General features: G+C 40.2%; 2 protein-coding genes across 2 annotated transcripts in view; both read right to left on the bottom strand.

The window, feature by feature from the left end:
- Window positions 1-1,391: 1,391 nt before the first annotated feature.
- Msmo1 (methylsterol monooxygenase 1) lies at window positions 1,392-14,263 on the bottom strand. Its single transcript, XM_051181952.1, has 6 exons — window positions 14,158-14,263; window positions 11,873-12,157; window positions 7,041-7,189; window positions 6,082-6,208; window positions 3,599-3,753; window positions 1,392-2,437 (listed from the first exon to the last, which is right to left on the bottom strand). The coding sequence occupies exons 2-6, from the start codon at window positions 12,125-12,127 to the stop codon at window positions 2,242-2,244; spliced, it is 882 nt and encodes a 293-aa protein (XP_051037909.1). The 5' UTR covers window positions 12,128-12,157; window positions 14,158-14,263; the 3' UTR covers window positions 1,392-2,241.
- Window positions 14,264-21,566: 7,303 nt separating this feature from the next.
- The window catches only part of Klhl2 (kelch like family member 2), a 110,588-nt gene continuing 108,979 nt past the window's right edge, over window positions 21,567-23,175 (bottom strand). Inside the window, exon 15 of the mRNA XM_051181951.1 lies at window positions 21,567-22,717. Within this exon, the coding sequence (XP_051037908.1) occupies window positions 22,689-22,717 (29 nt within the window). The 3' untranslated portion in view covers window positions 21,567-22,688. The remainder of the gene's footprint in view (window positions 22,718-23,175) is intronic.

Below are 23,175 nucleotides of genomic sequence, written 5' to 3'. Positions count from 1 at the left end.
TCAAAGCTATACATTATAGTTTTATATTTTAGCCTTCATATCTATTAATTCAGATTTCAACTATTGAAAAATTTGGCTATGAAATGTCTATTCTGTACTGACTTACTTGGGAATATGAAACCTTTGAAGATGTGTTTTTATTTTCATGTGTTCTAGTTTTCTTTCTGTTGGTGTTGTAAGAACACTCCAGCCAAAAGTATCCTAGGGAGGAAAGGCCTTATTTGTCTTATGCTTCCAGATTAGAATCAGGGCAGGAACTTAAGGACCTTGAAGACACGTTGCTTTCTGCCTCTCTGTAGCTACTTTAGCAGCTCATGATCAGCTAGCTCTCTATAGGCCAGGCCCACCTTCCTAGGGATGGTGCTGACCATAGAAGACTGGACCCTCCCACATCAATCAAGATAGTCATCATGAACAAAGCTGCAGGCCATTCTGATCTGGGTAATCCCTCAGAAGGCTGCATCAGGCTGAGAACAGAAGCCAACTGGAACAGTGTTTGTGTTTAAGCATATGGGCTCCCTGGAGGCCAAAGAAAGGCCACACCACAATTCAGGATGGGAATGCTCTGTGAATAGATTGAGCAGATTGCTGTCATATCTGTTGTAGAATGTTGGTCCAGCATGCACAAGTTTCTAGGTTTGATTCCCCAATACTGAGAAGAGAAAGAATGGGATGCTGATGGGAATGCACCAAGTTATTCAAGCATCTTTACAACCATCTCAAGCAGTAGGAGTTGCTTCCCTCCCAAAGTTTTATACATTCCACAGGCATGAAAGTGAAAGGTGGAGATGAAAAAGAGAATTTACAGGTAGCATCATAGCCAAACAGCACAGCACCATTTTATGTCCTATCCCAAGGGACTGCAAAGAAGTAAAAGACAAATTCACACACATACACACAAGCACACATGGGAACACACGGGAGGCAGATATGAAACAAAAGTCTGAAATGAACCTGGCCAAGCATAGTGTGGTGGTTCATATCTGTGTTTCAGCAGTTGGAAGGCTGAGGCAAGAGTATTGCTAGTGAGATCAACCTGGGCCACATAGTAAAATCCTCCAAAGACATGGCTAGTCAGTCATGGTCAGTTATCCCTTTAATCCCAGCACTTGGAAAGCTGAAGCAGGATTAAAAATTCAAGGTCAGCCTAAGATAGACAGAGCCTGTATGAAAAGAACAGAAACAAAAACTAAGGACAGGGATGCAGTCAGTAGTCTTTGCCTAGAAGGTATATCCTTACGTGTGTATGGAAAGCCGTCTAAGCCCAGCAAGCTGCCTCAGCACCCTCCCAGTTCAATGAACTTCCCACTATGGAATAGCCACCAAGGGCACACTGCAAACACCAGCAAAGTTGAGCAAGTAAAAAAAAAAAAAAAAAAAGGAATCATTCCTTTATTGTAAAATTTCCTTTAATGATTTCTGTGCTTTTCCTTATAAGAATAAAACATGACAGTTAATCGTTACAACTAAAAACCAGAGAACTGAACAAAAATCATATTTATTTCAACAGCTCTGGGTACAGATAGAAGCCAGTTCACAAAACTCAAGACACAATTTCAATGAACGCTTTGACACACAAAAACTCGGGGTTGACAGCAGAAATGAGCTCTTTAGTTTAAAAACACCAAGAATTTGAAAATCTTTAGACTATAATATTCTATATACATTATGTAAGAAATAAGATAATTTACAAGATGCCAATAAAGTTACTACAGTCCTTCACAGAAAGAATAGTCCTAAACTGGTCAGCCCCAGACCAGAGTGGGGTTAAGTCACTCACTCTGTCAGCAAATATATTCAATTCACTATATTTTCACTTCTAAAAAACACTATGTCTAAAGTCAACTAGAAGGCAAACATTATTGTTGAGAAAGTTTTGAACTGACCAGTGTATGCAAAAGGTTTAAAAGGCAATGTCAACTTCAGCTTCAGGTGGCGTGAAGTGATAAATTGTACATTAATATTTCTTCCAATACCTGGAACCTTTTGGCGAGGTTAGCAATATGGCCTGTAAAGCCTCCTCATGAAAACTGTACTTAAATATATATATTTATTCATTTCCACATATACAGAATTTGAATGTAAAGTAGAAAAGTTCCCATCTGGGAGATAATTAAAGGTCATTAATGTACTTCTTGTCACTTAGCAGCTAAGTCCGTGCTTATTTCTGCTCCCCGGAAGCAATGTTAGTTACTATCTCCAGGTGAGGAAACATATCTTCACGAGGTGAATGAGGGACATTCATTCGGTCTTTTTCCCAAGCCTCTTCATCTTTTCATTGTATGCATGATACTGGGCATCCGTCCCAAAGATTCTATCCCACCATGTGAAGGTGGATGCGTAATTCCCAATGAAGTTCATGTGGTGGAAATCGTGGTGCCGAGAACCCGTATAAAAGGGGATGAAGTTGAGTGGGTTGATAGGAATGTAATAACCACTGAAATGAAAACGATGCAGGTTATTCAAAAGACACGGCATTAACAGTCACAGCTCGATAGCAGGTAACATTCCACTTTGCCCAAAACCTTCACTGCTCACATGACACCAAAGACCCAGTTCTTGGGAGGCTGAGCAGGACTACTTGCAGGACATGGCCACCCTGGGCTACAGAGTGGAAAACAACAATACAACCTTACAGGAAAAGGTACGTTAGGAAATTTCGAAAACTTTTAAAGATACATGGCAACCTGGCAGCAAGAAATGAAAGAAAGGGACTACAGTAATAGAGCAGACACACATTTTCAAAAAACACTACTTTATCTTTAGAGGAGCCTGCCCACCACAATCTAGAAAAGGTAAAAACCAAGTTCGTAACATTACTTATGTTTTTAAGGAAAAGTTGTGTGAAATTAGCATCAAGTATTTAAAAAGTTAAAACACCATTGTGCTGTTTTAGTTGGGGATCAAATGACTTCAAAGAGTCTTGTCTGGTCTATTCTCTTTAATTTGGTATCTGAGATTAGACATAACTCCATGTCACATCTCCAGTCTGGAAAGGTAGCATCTGAAACCCGTATAAGTGCTTTCCTCAGAGCTACCCAGAGACCAGCAGTGACCTTACACAGCAGATGCTACAGGTTCCAACATCCTCTGAAGATAGTGGCCCACTATAGCAGTATTAAGTGCTGGCCTTGAGCACTTTCCTTGACAAGACACATGTTATCATTTAATAAATGGTAACAAATCAGTCTATACAAAAACATCTATTATTTGAACTTTTATTCAATGATATGATTCTCTCTTTAAAAATAGCATGAGAGATGGCTTGTGGTTCAGGTGCATGTCAGGCAAGCTTGTCAGGAGTTCAAATCTCCAGAAACTCACATAAAAGCTTGGTGGCCTGCCTATAATTTAAGTCTCAAGAGGCAGGGGTGGGATATATTCACAGAAGAAAGCTTGATGACAAGATTTGAGAGTTCTAGGATTGACAGAGAAAAACTGCCTCGTAAGGATGATCACACATACCCCCACACACATAAAAGAAACACACAAAAGCAATGACATTTACATACACCTCCACACATACAAAAACACACACCCTACACACCAACACACATGAGAAATATTGTCTTCTACTTGAACAGAAAGCATTACTTACCTATGGACATCGATGGTTTCTAGCAAACGTATAGTCACCCATGCCCAAAGAAGAATTACATGATCACACAAAAGCACAATTCCAATGAAAAATCCAGTCCCGAGAATTATGGTCTCTAAAGGATGTGCATATTCTGCTTCGATTCCGAATGGAGCCTAAATCAAAAATAGTAAGAATTCCTTAATATATTGTGGTGGTTAATTTTGGTCAACTTGCTGTGATATGGTTAATGTCTGAACCAGCCAATTTTATTCTTCATGAAAGTGGGTCCCATCTCGACAATGAGAGGCCTTCCAAGCAAGGACGGGGCTTCCCAAGGAAGAAGGCATTCACATGACAACTACAGACACCATACCTCCTCACTTTCGGGCTTGTTGCTCTGAAAATTTGGGCCTCTGACAGCAAAATCGTTTTTTTCTTTTTTGAGGCAGGATCTATGTAGCTGAAGTTGGCCTTGAACTCATAGAACCCCTGTTTCTGCCTAAGTATTGAGACTACAGGTATATACCACCAGATTTTAAATAAACCTATGTGCACAGTAGCTTTGTGTTGACTCTTTCTCTACAGAATTGTTGCAGAGTATTTGTTTACATTATGTGAAGATGTGTCTCAGCAATTGGTTTAATAAAGAAGTGAATTGCCAATAGATATGCAGGAGACATAGGGAGAATTTCTAGAGAGAGAAGAAGAGGAGGAGGAATATAGACTCACAAATTATACCGTGAGAAGTCAACAATAAATGGAGGATGTCAGACATAGAGAATGAAAGAAAGGCAAAAAGCCACATGGTAAAAAGTAGATTAACAGAAGCAAGTTATAAGTTACAAAAGCTGTTAAAAGCCTAAGCTAAGGCCAAGCTCTCATGTCATTATTTGTGAGCTGGAGACTTAAAGAAAAATCTAACTACAGAAAACCTAATGTGTTCAATTTATACATAGTTTTATAAAATTATATTGTTTATATAAGTAGTGATGGTGATCCAGCCATACATATATAAATAACAGTTCTCAGTAAATTTCTTCTCAATCAAAAGGTCTAGGGATATGAATTTCTTAGTAGTCATCTTTTATGTAACTTCACCTTCAACTGAACATTTATTTTCCTGTTTGTGAGTTCTGAGCACAGAGTTCGGAGGACAACCCTAAGGAGTAAGTTCTCGCCTAAACTTGCAGCATCCAGTGACCAAACTAGGCCTTTAACTCTTAATTTTTAATTTATGACTTTGTAGTTACTCTACCAATAAAGAAATGCTTACTCATGGTTTTGTTTTCTGATGTCACATTTACCCTACATTTACGTATATTAACTAAAGTATTGAGTGGAAAACCTCAAGAAATAATGTTTTAAATTGTGTATTATTCTGAGTAATGTAACATCTGTCTCAGACCTTCCAATGGGAATCACTCTTTTGTCCAGTGTTTATATCCTGAATACATTCTCTGTCCAGTAGTTATTTTAGCTGTCTTAGATATCAGTGTGGTATCTTATCCATGTTCTCAGGTATCTACTGAGACCTATATAAAAGCAGGTCTGAGTTAAAAATAAATAATTTGCTCTGGAAATATAATTCAATTGATTAATGTCTTTAGTTTAAATTATCATTTATGTATCTCATTTAAATAATCCTTGGATTACTATGGCCAGTACCACTCTGGCAGCTGTGTCAGGATGTCCACCAGTAGGGTAAGAATATGAACTATTATGTGTAATAATCTTTAAAGTCTCAATTACAGTGAGCCATAAATTTAAAAATGCGTATGTATTTATTTATCTTTAATTACATGTAGTGTGCCTGTGGACATGAGTGCAGGTGCTTGTGTTTATAAGAGCAGATGTGCTCTTAACCACTGAGCCATCTCTCCAGTTCCCATCATGAAGATCTGACACTGAAGAAAATTTTTAGGCCAGGTTCTGCATAATATGTGTATATTGTATTCTTTATGATCATGCCAGTAGAAAGGGAAATAAAGGGCCCAAGTTTGGAGGGTAAAGCTGCTCACTTTACAAGCCTGCTGAGTCGATTCTGATTTCTAGAGCCCACATCAAAAGGTACAAGGGGAGAAGGCTGGGGAGATGGGTTGGTGCCTAAAAGCATTTGCTGCTCCTACAAGAGGACACAGATTCCATTCCCTGCACCCATACTAGTTAGTTTCAACTACCTGTAGTACCATTTCCAAGAGTCCAACACCTTGTTCTGGCTCTGAGGGCATCTGCATGCATGGGGTGAACACTCATACACTCAGGTACACACAGTCACAGATTAAAAAAAAATTCAAGGTAGGAGAGAGTTGACTCTACAAAGTTGTCTTCTGAGCCTACATGTGTCCTACCTGCCATATCATGTACACACACACACATTCATTTTCATTATTATAAAAGGACAGGAGTTAAAATATCACTGATTGCTTCTAAAATGCCCAAACAACAAACCAGTCTTTTCCACTTACTTCAATAGGAAAAGCTAAAGTATGATTCTAACATACCTGAAACTCATGATGGATTTTATGAATGTATTTATAGATCCTCTTGTGGTGAAGGAGTCTGTGCAGGAAATAGTGCCAGGTGTCCTCAATGACTGCACAGCCCAAGCACCTTGCCAAAATCATAAACCTGTGATAGGCAAACAGTAATGAATGCAGAGTAACCATGACTTAGGAAGACCGATCAGACATTAGATAACCAAATACCTAGACATCAGCTGGACCTCACAACATTCTCCAAGCTGCAAGATAGCTGAGCTGGGTGTGGTGGTCTACACTTTTAATTCCAGCACTCAGGAGGCGGAGACAGGGAGATTTCTGAGTTTGAGGCCAATCTGGTCTACAGAGTGAGCTCCAAGCAAGCCATGGATACACAGAGAGACTTATGTAGAAACAAAATACTGGTAGGTAACCTACATGCTACAGTCTGAACAAGGGGTGTGTGTGTGTGTATGTAAAGAATTTGACCCTATTTCCTTAATATTTTATGTTGCCCAAGATCAGGTGTTAAGAAACCAAAGTCTAAAGTTAATGGTAAAGCAATCTTTTTTCTACCTTAGATATACTTAATTTAAATAAAATGATGAAAAATAATTTTTATACAAGTGTGCTCTGGCCTCTTAAGCAGGGTATAGACTAGCTATGTAGCCCAGGAAGGTGCTGGAGCTTCACTTCAGGCCACCTCCCTCACCTCCGGAGTTGGGACCACAGGTGTGTGCCACTGCATACTGTTTAAAGGGTTCCATTCACAAAGTGGACTTTGAATCTGTAGTTGGTTGGCTACAGGGACATAGAACCCACAGACAAGGAGTGACTATGGGCCTAGGTTCTGGTACATGTATGTCCAGTTACTTAACATAGTAAGTTTCAGAGTATTAACCAACCTAAAGAGGATAAGCATAGCAAAATTTAATTGAAAAATAAACCATGAATGAATATAAACATCAATGTCACTGACATACCATCTCGGCATTCTTTCCCAATCATAAGGAATACTGAAATATTCTGTAAAATAGTAAGTTCCACAAATCATAGGCAGCTGGATAAAAAAATGATTAAAGAGAAGTCCTTTCAAACACTTCCACTGGCCTTCCAAGGTTTCTGGTTTATCCTAAGAAGAGAGAGAAAAAAAAAATCACAATATTTAAAACAAGTCTATTGTCAGTTCAGCTGAACAAGCAGAGATAAGCTCTTAAAATTTTCTCGAACGTGTTAATCCCTCAGTCCTAGGCTATGTTCAGTATATGTTACAGTGGCAAGGAATCCTGACAACTACTATAATTACTTTCAACAAGTTTTTAAAAACGTTAATAGACAAATATGATGACAATGGTCTAAAACTAACCTAAGAAGCACCAAGAGATGAATAACTAACTATCCAGGCTTTGCTGTCTACAGGACACTTTTCAAAGAAGTGAATTATGTAAAGTTTATATTATGTGCTCCACCCAAAGCCTGCACAAGCAGCAGTACAATGGCAACTGACTGCATTCAGGTATTCAGTGGTGTTCATACAGAAATAAGCCCCTTCTGCATGGACATGATGAGAGAGCTATGAGTTATTCTTACAATCCCAGGACCTCCTGACATGTGTGCTCTGGTGAGTATATGTACACACACAAAATACAAAAATAAAATATATATGAAAATGACAAAAATTAATCCTATTCAAAGACTCAACCTATAGCCTTGGACTAGAATGCTGAACTAACTACTAACCAGCTAATCAGCTATGCGCTCACAGTGAAATCAGTCTCCTCACCAATAACAAGTAGGCTAAACAGAGTAATTAAGACTGCCTTTGTGTTTCTACGCTAAGGATTCTTCCACCCCCCCTCAAACCTCTTATCTACGACCAAACACTATGACCAAAGCCTGAACTGTCAGTCTTATTTGAGAAGGTGCTTCTAGCTCCTGGCTAGACTCTGATTCTTGAGCTTAGAATCCCAGCACTCAGGAGGCAGAAGGATCTCTGTGAATTTGAGATTTGAGGTCAGCCAAGTCTACAGATTGAGTTCTAGGACAGCCAAGGCTACACACAGAAACTCCACCCAAAAAAATAAATAAATAAATAAATAAATAAATAAATAAATAAATAAAATAAAAATAAAAACACAAAGCTTAGTGGGTGGAATAAGAATAGTAGAAAATGTCACCTATCATGTGTGAGGCCCTGGGCTTCCTTAGTGTGGACACCTGCCCTGGGTGTGTGTGTGAGAGAAACAAAATAATCAACTACTATTATAAGGAATAAAACCATAGGCTGTGTTGTTCATATGGTATGTACAAGCTGGCTAAGAAGACATTTAAATGTATGTCTAGTACAATACCAAAGCTTACCACTTTTTACTTAATATGCTTATCTGTACCCCTGTACAAAAGGGTACCGACACTGGGGCCATGAACTTAGCTGATGCTTTAGTTAGATCTCTCTTTGAGAACTTATCAAAATGTGTTTTTTTTTTTTTTAAAAAAGAAACAATCCCTGCAGCCTGCTTTACTTGTCATGCATGTAAAGCTTCCTCTAACTAGCAAGCACACAGATTACCAGGTAGTCTCTTGAAAGTTGAAAGTTCTCAGTACTGTGTAATCATCACAGCACTCCTAGGTTTTTTGTGTATGAGAGTTTTACCGGCATATACATACATCTTTGTACCATATGTGCACCTGTGCCCCTGGAGGGCAGAAGAGGGCACTGAACTCCTGGAACTGGAGTTACAGACGTTTGTGAGCAGCACATGTGTGCTGAGAACCAAATTTAGGCCTTCTGGAAAAGCAGCCAGTGTTCTTAACCACTGATCCATGTTCCCAGCCCCTAGCCTCCTCCCCTATTTTTGGTAAGCAGGGAGGTGTGCAATATTCTTTTGAGTCAAGGTCTCACATATCTTACGGTGGCCTCAAACATCCTAAGTAGCAAAGAATAAACTTGAACCTGATCCTCCTGCCTCCACCCAAGCACTTAGATTACATCTGTTGAGAACATCCCTGGGAGGCCTGCTCTTTTCTGAAGGGAAAAGGAGGATCGGTGGTGTATGGAAAAAAAAAGAGGTTGGGGGGGTGGCTTTCGGGGGGGGGTACAGTGAGTATAGGTCAGAAGAATGAAGAAAGTGGGGGTAGTCCAAAAATGTTCAATGTGTTAAATAATACAATTCTTGAATATTTTACGGTGACTTTCTAAGGCACTGATCAAAAGACATGAATTGGTCTGCATTCGTTTCAAACACAGTATGTGCTTTCAGAATTCATAACTAGAACCAACCTCCATGATTTTATTTTTCATTTGATTAATTGTGCTGTGGGGGTGGGAGGGTAGAGCCTTGCTGCCTTTCTTCTTTTTGTTTTGCTCTATTTTATACTGTTGTTGTTATTTATACGAGATCTTACTCAGTAGCCCTGACTGGCCAAAATGTACTACATAGGCCAGGCTGCCCTCAAATTCATAGAGATCCACTTGCCTCTCTATCAGGCTCCAGGGTCTTGCCCAGGATAGACAAACACTCTTCTACTGAGCTTCAACTCCAGGTTTTGTTTTCTTCTCAGCCCCTTTATGCTGTGACGACTTGCAGCCATTCTATCCAGCCTTTCATTAGTTGTACCTAATTAGATTGTGGGTTTTGTTCCTCCTGTGTGAGTTTGCACTGACTTCAAGCCACACTTTTGTGCACTCAAGGAAAGCCCTCCAACACTGACTACATCCTCAGCCCTACTTAGGCTTTTTCCTCCCACATTTCCTTCTACGGCAGCCCATACACTCTGGGTAGAGAAGCTCTCCTCTGGGCAGGACACCACCACCTATAACAAGCAGTCAGCAGTAGAGGGCAGTGGAGGAAGAAAGCATGCTTCAGCTTGCTGGCCACCGGATGAATCAGCTTCACTTACAAATGAATCAGTGGATGACACACAGTGGCCAGAGTCACCTCAGTGACTCAGAATTTAAGACATTTACACAGAGCTATTTTCCAGCTCAGGCCCTTTCATCAGAAGCACCTGGGATGTGTTTCAACTAACTGAGGCCGACAGGGCATTCTCTAGATTACCTCCTTCTTTGTTCCCTTCCCCTGTTCTCTTCTCTCTTCTTGGCCTAGAGTCCATAGGTACCTGATGCCTATGTTAGCTGCCAAGGAACCTATGAGTCCTTCCTTACAGTGACTCAAGAGATTGAGGAGATGTAACCGGCACACCCAACAAACCAGATGAACATTAAGCATCTATTTTTTGTCACTAATGTGTGCCCTTGAGTTTAGTTGGTTTAAGATTTGCCAATGGTGGCATAAAGACAAGACAAAACAAACAAACAAAAAATCCTTTGGAGGTAGAGATGATCCATGCCTATCTGCACTCGGGAAATGAAAGTAAAAAGATCCCAAGTTCAAGGTCAGCCTGGGTAAACACATGATATTACCTCAAAATAAAAAGAATTAATTTTGGTGTATTAAATGTTGACAAGTCCTTTCTGTCTCTACACTTTTCCAAATTCTCTCAAAAAACACACTAAGAAAATAGCCTACATATTAATAAGAGTTCATTCTGCCACCTTTGTTTAAAACCAAGACAAAGTACAGTCGCATCTTGCTATGTACACAGTGGGCTTGCAAGACGCATCTAATACACTGAAACAAATACCTATATAAGGCACATCACCTCTGTGTTTGGGACCATAAGAAAGCTGACCTACCTATCATGTATGTATGGGATCTTTCCATATTAACATTCAACTAGATTTGCTGAGGCTATAGGAGTGGGAAGAACAGCAAAGTGGCCACAAATATCATACACCTGTTCTACCCCTCCCCCCCCCAGATAGTTTCTATGTTTTTCAGGATGGGGTGGGAGGAGTATGGATGGAGTTTGAAAAGAATATGTGTACGGAGGATTAGACTCAGGGCCTTGAGCATGTTGAAATACACAGGCTACACCTTTCAGATAATTTAAAAGTTAAAATTTATAACCCCAATTAGATAACTGTCACACGACTCACTTTTACAGACAACTCTTTAAAACACCATCAATAATGATCTACATTTATTTTGTCTAACAGACCATCAACTAGCAGTCTGAGATTACTGAACACTTTCAAAAGTAGCATAAATACACAGTGAAACACACAACTACGAAAATAAAAACACCAGCTTGTCTTTCGAAGCAGTTTAGTTTGGGAAAGTTGGTAAAATAATAGCCTAGCTTTATTGGGTTGAATTAAATTATTATGGAAATTAACTTCCCTATTCTCATTTTTGAAAAATAACTGATATTCATAAGAATGTGCCTAATAAGATCAAAATTCTAAAGAGCTGTCTGAGTATTTTAGGTATGAAACTAACAAGTTTTGTTTTAGTACATTAAAAATAAAAGTTATACTTAGTAATAGGAAAGCATGTATGTGATATATACATTGTATAAGCTCTTCAAGCATTAATCTCTGCTAAAAATGTTCAAAATCATTTCTTCTAGCTTTCTGAGACATACAGTACACAATTACTATGTGTGATTACTCCACAATTAACAGTATTTTAGAATTTCCATTTTTTTGTAACTCAGATATAATGGAATAATTTCCCATTCATGAATTTTCCCCAAACCATAATAAACATGATTGTGAACATAAAAAAAAAAAAAAAATTCCCTATTCCCTTACTGACTTCTCAAGGTATTCCACTGGCCATTAAAACCATGTAAGTAACTTTATTATATTTCTGCTGGACGGCACTGATGAGAGGCTCTCAAAGCTCAATGTTCTTGAAAAATATCCAACAATGTCAATTACAGTATTTGATCACAAACATTGCACACTCACCTTCTGAATTTTGTACTTTCTCATGTAAGGTATAAATTGGAATAAAAAGCCAGGTAAAGAGAACAAGAAATAGATGGCTTCATGAACTATGAGGGACCCCCAGGTTGCGATCTGGAACTTTGTATAGTTATCCAACATGTAGCCCCAGGCATTCTTAAAGGGTTCCTGCAGAGGGTTCTCAGGCAGCAGAGAATCCACATACTCTACAGCAAGTGATGCTGAGCTGAAGATGTCCGAGCTTTCGTTTGTGGCCATTTTCAAATCTCTGTGAGGTGCCTTTGATTTCTGTAGTAAGTAAGCAAAGAAGCAAAACAATGAAATCCTGAAAAAGAGCATGAAATATCTTCTGATACTTCTCAGTGATAATTACTAAACAAGGACTAATTTCTTAGGTTATAAACAGGATTAAAAATAACCCACTGAATGCTATCATCATCTCCATTTGTAGACCCTGATTTAAAAACTCTATGCTCCTTTCTACAGTGATACCTGAAAGAACAGTGCAAAAGGAACTCTAAGCTAACTTTTGGCTGTCAGGATGGTTCAGTGCCCATTTGTCATACCATGTCAAACCCTGTAACCTAAGTAAAGATGGAAAGAGAGAAGTGACTCCCCACTTCTACACAAAACTAGCTTCTGATTTACTCAGACAGACAGACAGACAGACAGACAGACACACACACACACACACACACACACACACACACACACACACACACACAAAAGTTAAAATCAAAAAGAAACCAAAAACGCTTGCCAAAAGTGACTAAGTAAGAGTTAAGTTCTGACAAGAACAAAATGGTGCTTGTAAACACAGCCAGGGATCAACTGTCAAAACTACAAAAAAGCATCAGAACACATGACAAACAGGGACACAGCATGCTTTAGAAAAAACCTGGTGGGGGGAGGTTAAAAAAAAAAGGCCATTCATAGGTAGTTCACAGAACAATAAAGCCAAATGGTACCCCCAAACCACATGGTTTAATTAGGGCCGGGGAGATGACTCAATCAGTGCAGTGCCTGCTGTATGAGCACAAGTACTGGGTTCATATTCCCAGCACCCCCATAAAAGCTAGGTACAGTGGTGGTATCTGTAACCTGGCACTCAAATAGAGGCACTCCAGGTTCAGTATCTGAAATAAGGTGGATAACAATGGAGGGAAACAGCCTTCACATGTTCATACTCAGGCAGGCATACCCACACAAACACATACCAAACACAAAGCAAGAAACTGCCTTCTTTCAAGGAGGAACTGTACCCCAAAGAAACACTTTTATCCAAGTGACAAAGCTTTTCAAGTTCAACAATACCCAAAGAGGCATTATCCACACTGTAGGCTTGGGAAAAATCAGCTTATCATTTGAAGAAAAAGGAAAAAAAAAAAGTCAGCAGTATTGATATAATCCAAAAATAACTCTTATCATTTAACTCATGAGAAGACAAACATGCTAAGCTAGAAAGAAGCACAGCTTCTAACTAGCCACAGATTTTATATATATATATATGTATATACATATACATATATATATATATTCAAGTCCCCAAGCAAGAGATGAGTTAAATAAATTCTATTAATTCCTTCCACAGGCAATAATACAGCTGTTCATAAGATGAGGAAGCCAGGCATGGTGGTTCACACAATCTCAGTGCTTGGGAACCCGAGGCAGAAACACAGCTGAGAGTTTAAGGTGAGTCTGAACTACACAAAAGACATCCTCAAGATTTCTCCAATAAAATAAAATAACAATGATAATGTAAACAACTACCTGATAAATGGCTCCCAGTATCAGAGTCCCTCTTTTGGACCTTCAGGCACCTGTAGTTACATGTGTGATATTATTCTCCCCAACTGTCCCCCATATACAGGTAATAAAAGTTACTAAAAACTTGTATTAAGCAATCCTATTTTGCGTAGGATGATAAAAATTTATATTAAGCAATCCCATTTTGTGTAGGATCATATATAAAATCTAGTCTTAACACCAAAGACACATTTATAGGATAACATGTATAGCAAGAGCCAAATATAGCTATGTAAAACTAAAGCCCCAGTAGTTGGTGTGATTGTGTGAGAGAGAAATCACCTATTTCCTGTATACACTTTTATTCACTTTCATTTCATGCATGTTTTCATAGTACACACACACACACACACACACACACAATGTACAGGACAAAACCATTTATACAGTGGTGGTCTGTGAAAAGAAACTTAAGAGAAAAAGCAAGGAGGAATACCGTTTCCCTATTATACTTTCTATACAATTTTAAATTCTTTTCTTACTTTTTCTTCTTTTCCAGACAGGGTATCTCTGGCTGTCCTGAAACTTGCTTTGTAGAACAAGCTGGCCTTGAACTCACAGAGATCCACCTGCCCCTATCTTCTGAGTACTAGGATTAAAGATATCACACCCAATTCAACTTTAATAATTTTAATTTCTTAACTGAGAATATAATGTACCTATTTAATTAATGTTAGCCTAATTGGTCACCAACCAAGCATAATGAACTTCATTGTGAATCTGACTTTTGTGAGGAAAAAAAGAAATCCCTGCTGTTCTTAATTTATAAATTGATAGACCATTCCATAAAAACCAAACCAAAACAGAAAACCTATTTTAGGGCTCAGTTGGTAAAATGCTGGCCTAGCATGCACAGAGCCTTCCATTTGTAGCATCCCGTAAACTGGGTAGTGACATGTATCCCAGCACTTTGGAGGCAGAGACAGGAGGTTCAGAAGTTCAAGCTGATTCTTGGCTACAACATCAACATATAACATGTTCAATGCCATAATTTTTGAGACATAATCTAAAAAAAAAAAAAAAAAAAAAAACCAAAAAGTATTTTTGTAGCCTTAGAGTTCACAAAAGGCACCATGACTTCTAAAATTGGCCTCTTATACTATTCTGTATAAGAGAGTATACCACATTCTTTCAGGCCTTCAAACTCAGTCAGTCCTTTCTGCCCCACCCCTTAGCCAATGGCTTACCCATCATGTACCTCATTCTTTCAAGTCTTTCTGTGTTCTTATCTCACCAAGGACATATCTCCTCTTTATCTTTTCTCATCTCAAATCTTTCATGGACATGAAACCCACTTTCCTCATCCTTATATATACATGGGACTGGAGACTGGGGTCAGCAGTTAAGAGCACTTACCGCTCTTTCAAAGGACCCAGGTTCAGTTTCCAGCATGGTAGCTCACAACCATCTGTAACTCCAGTTATAGGGAATTTGACACCAAGGGTACCATGAACCCACAGACACAGATGCAGGCAAAACACTCAACATACATAAATAATTTTAATTAATAATAATAAAATAAAAACATATTCACATCTCCCTTTCTAAAGAAAATTTCCCTACTCACAAGGATGATGAGTTCTAGGCCAGCCTGGTTCCAGTGAGATACTGTCTAGAAAGAGAAGAGAAGAGAAGAGAAGAGAGAAGGGGAGGGGAGCAGGACATGATAGAAGGGGTAAGGAGAAAAGAGGGGAGGAGGCAGAAAAGAATTCCCAGTCTCTATCATCTGTTCCAGGCCATTGCTATGCACTCTTCTCAAAAGACAATTTCCAGACAAACGTACCACCCTCACCCACCCACACTGGTCTCTTAGCACTGAGCTCCCCACCCACACTGGTCTCCATATTGCCAACCATCTATTACAGAGTTGCAAAAACACTAGATCATCATTCTAATCTCCATTTTTCCTGAGGTCATTACCAAATTTGCCAAAACCAATGAACACTACTTATGTCCTAAACTTGATAAATGATAAAACTCTGAACCACAATTTTATCATCTGAAAAAAACACACAACAATAACTCTTCTAGTAAACCCAACGTTCAATGCTGGACATAAGACCTGGCACACAGCACCTAAAATAAGCTGATAATATTGGGCACTTCTGCATGTCAGGTATGTGCCATCATTTCAAGCTGAACGCTGCCACACTATCATGATGTAGAGGTACGTTTATTATTGTTGGTTTTCAAATAATAAGCTGAGGTTTAGAATCAATAAGTAACCTGTCCAAAGTCATACAGACTCTTGAGTTGAGGAGCCCACATACTTTTAAACAATGGTCACCATAACGGTAAGCCTATAACTTACTCAGGCCTCCTGAAGAGGCTCAACTCACACTGACTTCGTTTTTTCTCACTTCCCATTACTTTCTATTCTCGTCACTGCATTCAACTTATTCTTTAAAAAAAAAAAAAAAAAAAAATCACTAAGCCTCCCTGCTGTCAAATCCAATACCTTTGGAAATTTCCTCCCTTCCTTCCTCCTTTCTTCCCTTCCTTCCACACGAGGGTTTTAGTTCAAGTTGGCCTTCAAATATGAAATAAGGATGGCCTTTGAACTCCTGATCCTTCTGCCACCACTGAGGACTGGGATTACAGGTGTTTGCCTATACAACTAACAACAATCTCAAAGATTTGACATTTCTCTACTTGACATATTTACTTGGCTCAAGAAATTTCACAGACTCCCTGTGACAAATATTTGTGTCTATGATTGCAGTCACTGTACTACCCCTGACTTCCTGGCCATCCCAAAGCATAACAAAATGATTTGACAAGTAGGATACCAGGGAAACTACAGAGAGCTAAGAGGACAGAGGAGAACAGAGTTGCTGGGCAAAAGCACTTTCTACATTGACATTGGACATGATGTAGAAGGGGCCCGATTACAAAAGAGCTGTGGTGGGGATAAAGGTGCTACAAGTAGAAGATGATTTAGCCTCTTGAGCCAGGCAGCCCGATGTTCCTCCTAACCAACACTGTCTTGGATAATTCTATTGCATGGTTTAAAAATATCCATTATCTATAACTCCTCTCCTGATCTAAGTTCTGATTATCCAAAAGGCCATCTCCATTCAAAGATAGTTTGGCTCTAGGTCAAAACTCCAGGCATCCTAAAGTTTATCAGTGCTTCTGCCCAAGCTTGCTTTAATGCCTAACTGGAGGAACTTCATCATCTCCAACTTAAGTGTTCCAGTCTCTCCCAACTCAACCCCCTCGATTAAGTCTTCAAGTCCCGCATAATGTTGAGGCAGAGTTCAGTAATCCCGAGTTTACACTCTGTAATGAAGGAAGGAAAATGGGCATGTAATTGTCAACTGAACAAAGCATCAGAGAAAGTAATTGAACTGAAGTGAATATCCTGCCTCCTTATCTTTGAACAACATGCTCGCCTGGAAACCCGATCTGAATCAGGTAGACTGGATCTTCGGGAGGAGAGTGGGGGGCAAAACAAGAAACAAAGAAACGTATTCGTAAGGTTCCTTGATTAACTCAAAGCCTGGCTGACACCCTGAGTCCCCTCTTTTGGCACTGCAGCTTAGAGAAGGCCTAAGGCCAGTGTCAGGCCCCACCTAAACAAGAGTGAAACTTTCACGGTTCGAGTGGGCAGCAACCTTACAGGTGAAGACTGGACCCGTCATCTATACATCCCTGTCTAACATGGAACCACACGCGGTTCCTGCATTCCATCCCTCGGTGCTGAATGTGGCCTCCTAACCAACTCCTACTCATCCGCTAGGTGCTTCTGAGACACCTTCCCAGACCACGAACTCAGAATGCACCTTACTCCCGCCCCCCCCCCCCGCCGCCACCGTGGGAACTGCGTTTTAGTAAAGTCTCAATGATCCAGACTCCGAATGACTGCAAACTCTTTAGAAGGCAGTATAAGTGTTGGCATTCCAGTTCCATCGCTTGAGGACCTCGCCTCCTTCCTGGAGTCTTGCACAGCCAGGTTCCTTCCCACCGCATCCTTACCGGCCCCGCCGCTCCAGTCCCGAGGGTCCCGATCTCAGCCGCCCTCCACGCGACCCCAGCCCCGGCTCGAAATGCTCCTTACCTGGCGACCCCCCGACTGACTGGTCTCGGCGATGTACCGGCCGGTGGTGCAGCGGCCTCCTCACTACTTCTCCCGGTTCAGGGGCGGGGCCCCGAGGGCGCGGCCAGTGCCTCCTACCATAATTGGTCCGCCCTGATTCCGCCCCGCCCTCACGATGCAGCGATTGGTCCGTCCCGAGACCCGGCAGCGTGTGACTCGAGTCGACGAATTCTGGCGGCGCCGGCCATTGGCTGCACGGATGGAGTGAGGATAGTGAGACCCGTGCGGACAGCCAGTGGTCGGCGTCGCAGCGCAGCTGGAGGCGGGGCGCCGCGGGAGCGCGTGACGGCGTGACGAGGCGGGGCAGCCCTGCACCCGGTGTCGCCGTGGCAACAAGCTGCGGCTTCCTAAGGTGCCCGGTGCCGGGGGCGCGCTGGGTAACATCTTGTCATTTCCGTTGGCTGGTTTCTAGCAGAACCCGGAGAAAAATGTAGTACGGATGTTTTGTTTGTTTGTTTGTTTTAAATATCCATTTGAGTTTTTAGTCTTGCCTTCCTGGGTTTATTCTGGATTTCGACTTTTCTCGAGACAGCACTCATGCAGCCTGGCCTTTGAACTGGACATATGGCTTAAGGATGACTTTGAACTCTAATCCTCCTGTTTCTGCCTTAGAGCATCTATTTTGTTTCCAATATCCTATGATAAGTGAAGCTTTTTACAGTTTTTTTTTTTATTTTTTTTTGTACATTTAGTGTCTCTCTGTGTGTTCAAAGGACAACTTGGGGAATCAGTTCTCCCTTCCACCATGTGGTTCTGGGGACTGACCTCAGATGGCCAGGTTTGTGTTCACTGAGCCCAGAAAATACCTTTATAATAAATCTCTGTGAGTGGAACATGGTGCAATGTAGCTCCTGCAATAACCCAGATAGTTGCCACCATTGCCATGTTGGAGATGAGAGAACAGAAGTTGGAGACATTTAGGGGTGATTCTGCTGAGGCCTTGGTGGGGTAGCTCTGTGGTAGAGTTGGCCCTTAGCATTCTAGGGGCCCAGTGTTCCACATGTGAAAATCCATTCCAAGCTGAGGAAGTGGTCTTGCTCTGGGGTGTCAAGACTTGAACCTGAGCCAGGAAGTGAGCTAAGAATGCCTAAGCTTGTATATGGCAGTTGCTTTATGGAACAGTGAGTCCTCAAAAACAGGAGAGCTAAGCCTACAGCTCTGGGCACATTTTGAACCACGTCTTCACTTTTGTACAGCTGTGTTGAGATGATATGACAATAGGAAAGCCATATCCACTGTGATGGCTTTCTTTTGGGCCACCAACCAGCTCCCCAATCATGACAACAGACATGCTAACATGAGACAAGGAAAGCTCAGGCAGCCTCAACCTTAAACACAGAACTATAGCAACTAAGGGACGTGGGGACCACAGAGAAAGTCTTCCTTAAAGAAGGCCACCTCCCCCAATTGGTTATCCAGTATCAAGGGGTAACCTGAAAACATACATACAAGTAACATTATACAGACAGGTTATATTCTTATATTTAAGAACATATATCTAACAATATTAAAGAAAAAATGGCTATAGTGGGGAGCGTGGAAGGGGAGAGGGGAGGAGGGAAGGGGAGTAGAGAAAAATGTATAGCTCTATAGAAAAGGGAAAAAATAAAAATAAAAGACATTTCTTTGACTCTTATTATTGAAAAAAAAATTAAGAAAATAAGTAGTGTTATGTCACAGGATTGCATAAAATTTGGGGAAAAAAAGTGCTCTTTTTGTGCCCGAGTCCCTTGACAGGTTGCATTTCACTGTGCCTAAGCCTTAGCTGTAGGGGAATAAGCCAATTGAGTTGCCAAATCTCCACTTCTGTCCAGCTGTAAATCTCCAAGGTTTAAGGTAAGAGTTGAACCAATTCACAGGGATACATATGGTTCAATTGATCACATATCTTATGGTTATAACCCTAAATCTGAATTCATACCCAATGTTTACTGAGTACTTTTTTGACCTGTGGCTTGATTGACCTGGGAAGATGAAGGCTGGAATAGGGGAAGGAGGCATGTTCAAAGTCTTCTATTTTCAGTTAGGAATCCAGCAACTGACAAACCTTGACAAGCAAGAAAGAACGAGAAAGCCAAGACAAAGCTGTCTGACAAGCCAAATTGTTAATCTCGCTATCCTAACAGACTGAAATTACCTTTTAGGAAACAGTTAAAAAACTGTAGTTAAAACTTTGATTGACTGAGAGTTTATAAGTATCAAATGAAATGTTACTTGGTTTTGGTCCAGTCCCTGTCTCTGTGTCCTCTGCTCCTACTTCACAAGGCTGATTACCCAATGGTTGGTTTGCTCACTCAATTTATGCTAATGAGATGACTTAGGAAGGCACTAGTCATCAGTGACTGGATGGTTCTTTCCAGCCCCACCTGTAAGGGGAAGGAGATTGAGGCAAGACCTGTTAGAGTGGTTGAGAAAGTGTTAAGAGCCTTGTGGCTCTGAGAAGAGAAACCTCCACCCCTTACCTCAACATGTCTCTTAATCTGCATGCTGTGTACTATCTCCAGAACCAAATCAGAATACAAGCCCTGTGTGGTGTTACACACCTTTAATCCTAGCACTCAGGAGACAAAGGAGGTGGAGTTTAAGGCCACTTTGGTCTACATAGCAAATTCCAGAGCAACCAGGGCTGTTTTTGAGACCCTGTCTCATAAATAAATAAAGTCATGCAACCCAGAACATGTCTGCCCAAGTTGTGAGCTAGCCTAGCAAAAAGATGGCATACAAGGGAGAGTCACTGATGTCTTTTTCAAGTCAGTAGGGAAGAAGTACCAGTGACTGTCAACTGGGGTGAGGGTGGGGAGGCTGGTGGGGCAGAGCCTTTGGCCTTGTGGGATATGACAGGGTAGAACTGAACTACAGGCTACGCAGGAATAGCATTGGGGAAAACTACTGATGTGGGAAGGCACTCCACACACATGTAGTCACAGGAACATTCTGTGTTGTGAGAAGGGAGAGAACCATTTCTCCCATACTGCTATGGGAGCTGAGTGGGAGAGAGAGGTCTGTATCCTGCCTGCTCTTGCTGCTTCTGTGAGAAACCACTGAGTTTCACTAGACCCATGACACGTTTGCTAATAATGGCTATGCTGGGAGGCTGCACTAATGTGGAAATTTGTGTTCCCTCCAGTAAACACAAACCTTTGCTGATGAAATTCTATCTTCTTTTATAATAGAGACTTCAACTGTGTAATGTGGTTCTGTTTACATTTGAACAATTTGTATCAACTACAGAGAAATGTTACCATGTTTCTTTCCTGATTATAACTTGCCAACAGTCTAAGTTAACTCTTTAGATTCCTCTCCTGACCAACAACCACAGGATCTGATTACTTCCTTTCAATTCTACCCTTCCTGCTATGTCCAGCACTTCACCCCACTCCCATCCTCCAGTTCTTTGTATTTTATTATCAAAGCAAGAGGTTCTCAGTGGCTTCCCAGCAGGGTTCACCCTTCCATCAATGCTACTTGGTTGTTTTGTTTTGTTTTAATCTGTATGCTATTGGTCATAAAAAGCAAGAAAATATAAAAAGTTTAAATTTAACCAATCATTTAACTTTGATGGCTGAGGTCAGTTTTTCTTCGAGAACAATTTCTCAGTTATTGCTTTAATAGATTTAGAGTACAAGTTACTTGGGTAAAAACTATAAATACAGATTGGTTAGGAACATGAAAAAACTATGTTGATTTATGAAGTTGGAGAACCCAAGTTTTGCAAAAACAAAACAAACAAGAAAGAAAAACAAAACAAAACAAAAAACCAGGCAAATGAGTCACACAGATAAAAATCAAGGACATTGTGAAACAAATAATATACAAACTTTTATTCAAAGATAATTCAAGAAAGACACATGTTGGTCATCTGTAAAGAGATTAATCGAAGATCTCAGAAAAACTATCTGCTCAATACACATGGTTACTCACAGAAAGCTTTCTCTTCCATTAATAGCAGCTAAATTTATACACACAGAAAAAATTCTTAAGACCATGCATATTCAGTTGAATTCCATACATTCATTATATTCATCAAAAACCTGCAGGTATGTTCATGCCAAAGTATTACTTTAAGAAAAAAATTAAAAACACACCAAAACATGACCAAGATGAAATTAAAGAAAATAATAAATAAGCATAATTTATATTTTATTTAAAAAAGTTTGGCATCACACATATTAAAGTGTGTTAGACCGTGTTCATTCCTCAGAAGTGGCGTTTTAAAGTGTTAAGCATTGTTAAATATCAAAAAATACAACTCTGTTTTACAATGTAGTACTGGCATAATTCAAAGTACTGTGCCAATTATAAATAGATAATCAAGTTTCAAACATCTTTTCAAACATATTTAAAGGAAAGCATATAGACACACATTTATATGCACACAATTTATTATATTCATGTAATCAAAGATATTTATAAAAGCAGACAGTTTCATCCCCCAACTATGTTGTATACTTACATAGATTTTAATCTGTCCAAAGATTTTTCTGTTCCCAGTAGAGATTTTTTAAGGAGGAAGAATAAAGATAAAACTTAATTTTACAAGAACACACATTAACTTTATTCTCTTTCACAAAATAATCCATAGTTATTTGAGGCTGATAAGAACTGTTTTGTTTTTTGTTTTTGTTTTTGTTTTTTTTTATGAAAGCAACGGCTGCCTAAACACCACAGAGTAGGGACTGTAGTCTAGGTCTCTTGTTAAGTCAGTCAGCTGCTGCTCAGTTCGGAGAAAGCCTACACGGTGCTTCTACCAAAAATAATCTTCAGTGTCGGAGGCCTCTAAAGGCAGATGGTCTCGTCTTCTCTGAGACGTAAAGTGCAGCTACAATTGGAGAAGCGCTAGGCTCTCAGTCACTTCAGAAAGACCTGTCAGTGGCAATTTCTCATGTATAGACACGCTGAAATCATCCTGCAGGCTCATAACGGTTTATCAATAACTGTGACCCCTGCACGAAGGAACGAAGAAATAAAACATGTCACAGGCCTTGGAGAAAATCCAGAATTCTCCACTGCTAAAGCCACAGGCAGCTTCTGTGACTTTCCTCCAAGTGACAAGCACCAGATTTGTTCAGGCTGAAGAAATGGCTTAGTGGTTAAGGGCATTGACTACTCTTCTACAAGATCTGGGTTCAATTCCCAGCGCCCACACAGTGGGTCAGAGCACTCTGTAACTCCAGTTCCAGAAGATCTGGCATCTTCTCCTGGTTCTATGTGGACACCAGGCAGGCATGCAGTGAGCATGTAGGCAAACATCCACATGTATATAATAAAATAATTAAAATTACATTTGTTTATTTTATGTGTATGAATGTTTTGCTTGCATGTATGTCTGTGCATAGCACAGTGAACTCAGAAGTCAGAGAAGGGCATGGATGACCTGGTACTTACTGGATCAGACGTGGTT

The sequence above is a fragment of the Phodopus roborovskii genome, unplaced genomic scaffold (assembly GCF_943737965.1).
Source record: "Phodopus roborovskii unplaced genomic scaffold, PHOROB, whole genome shotgun sequence".
Lineage (NCBI taxonomy): Eukaryota > Metazoa > Chordata > Mammalia > Rodentia > Cricetidae > Phodopus > Phodopus roborovskii.
This window is presented reverse-complemented; position numbering and strand designations above follow the sequence as displayed.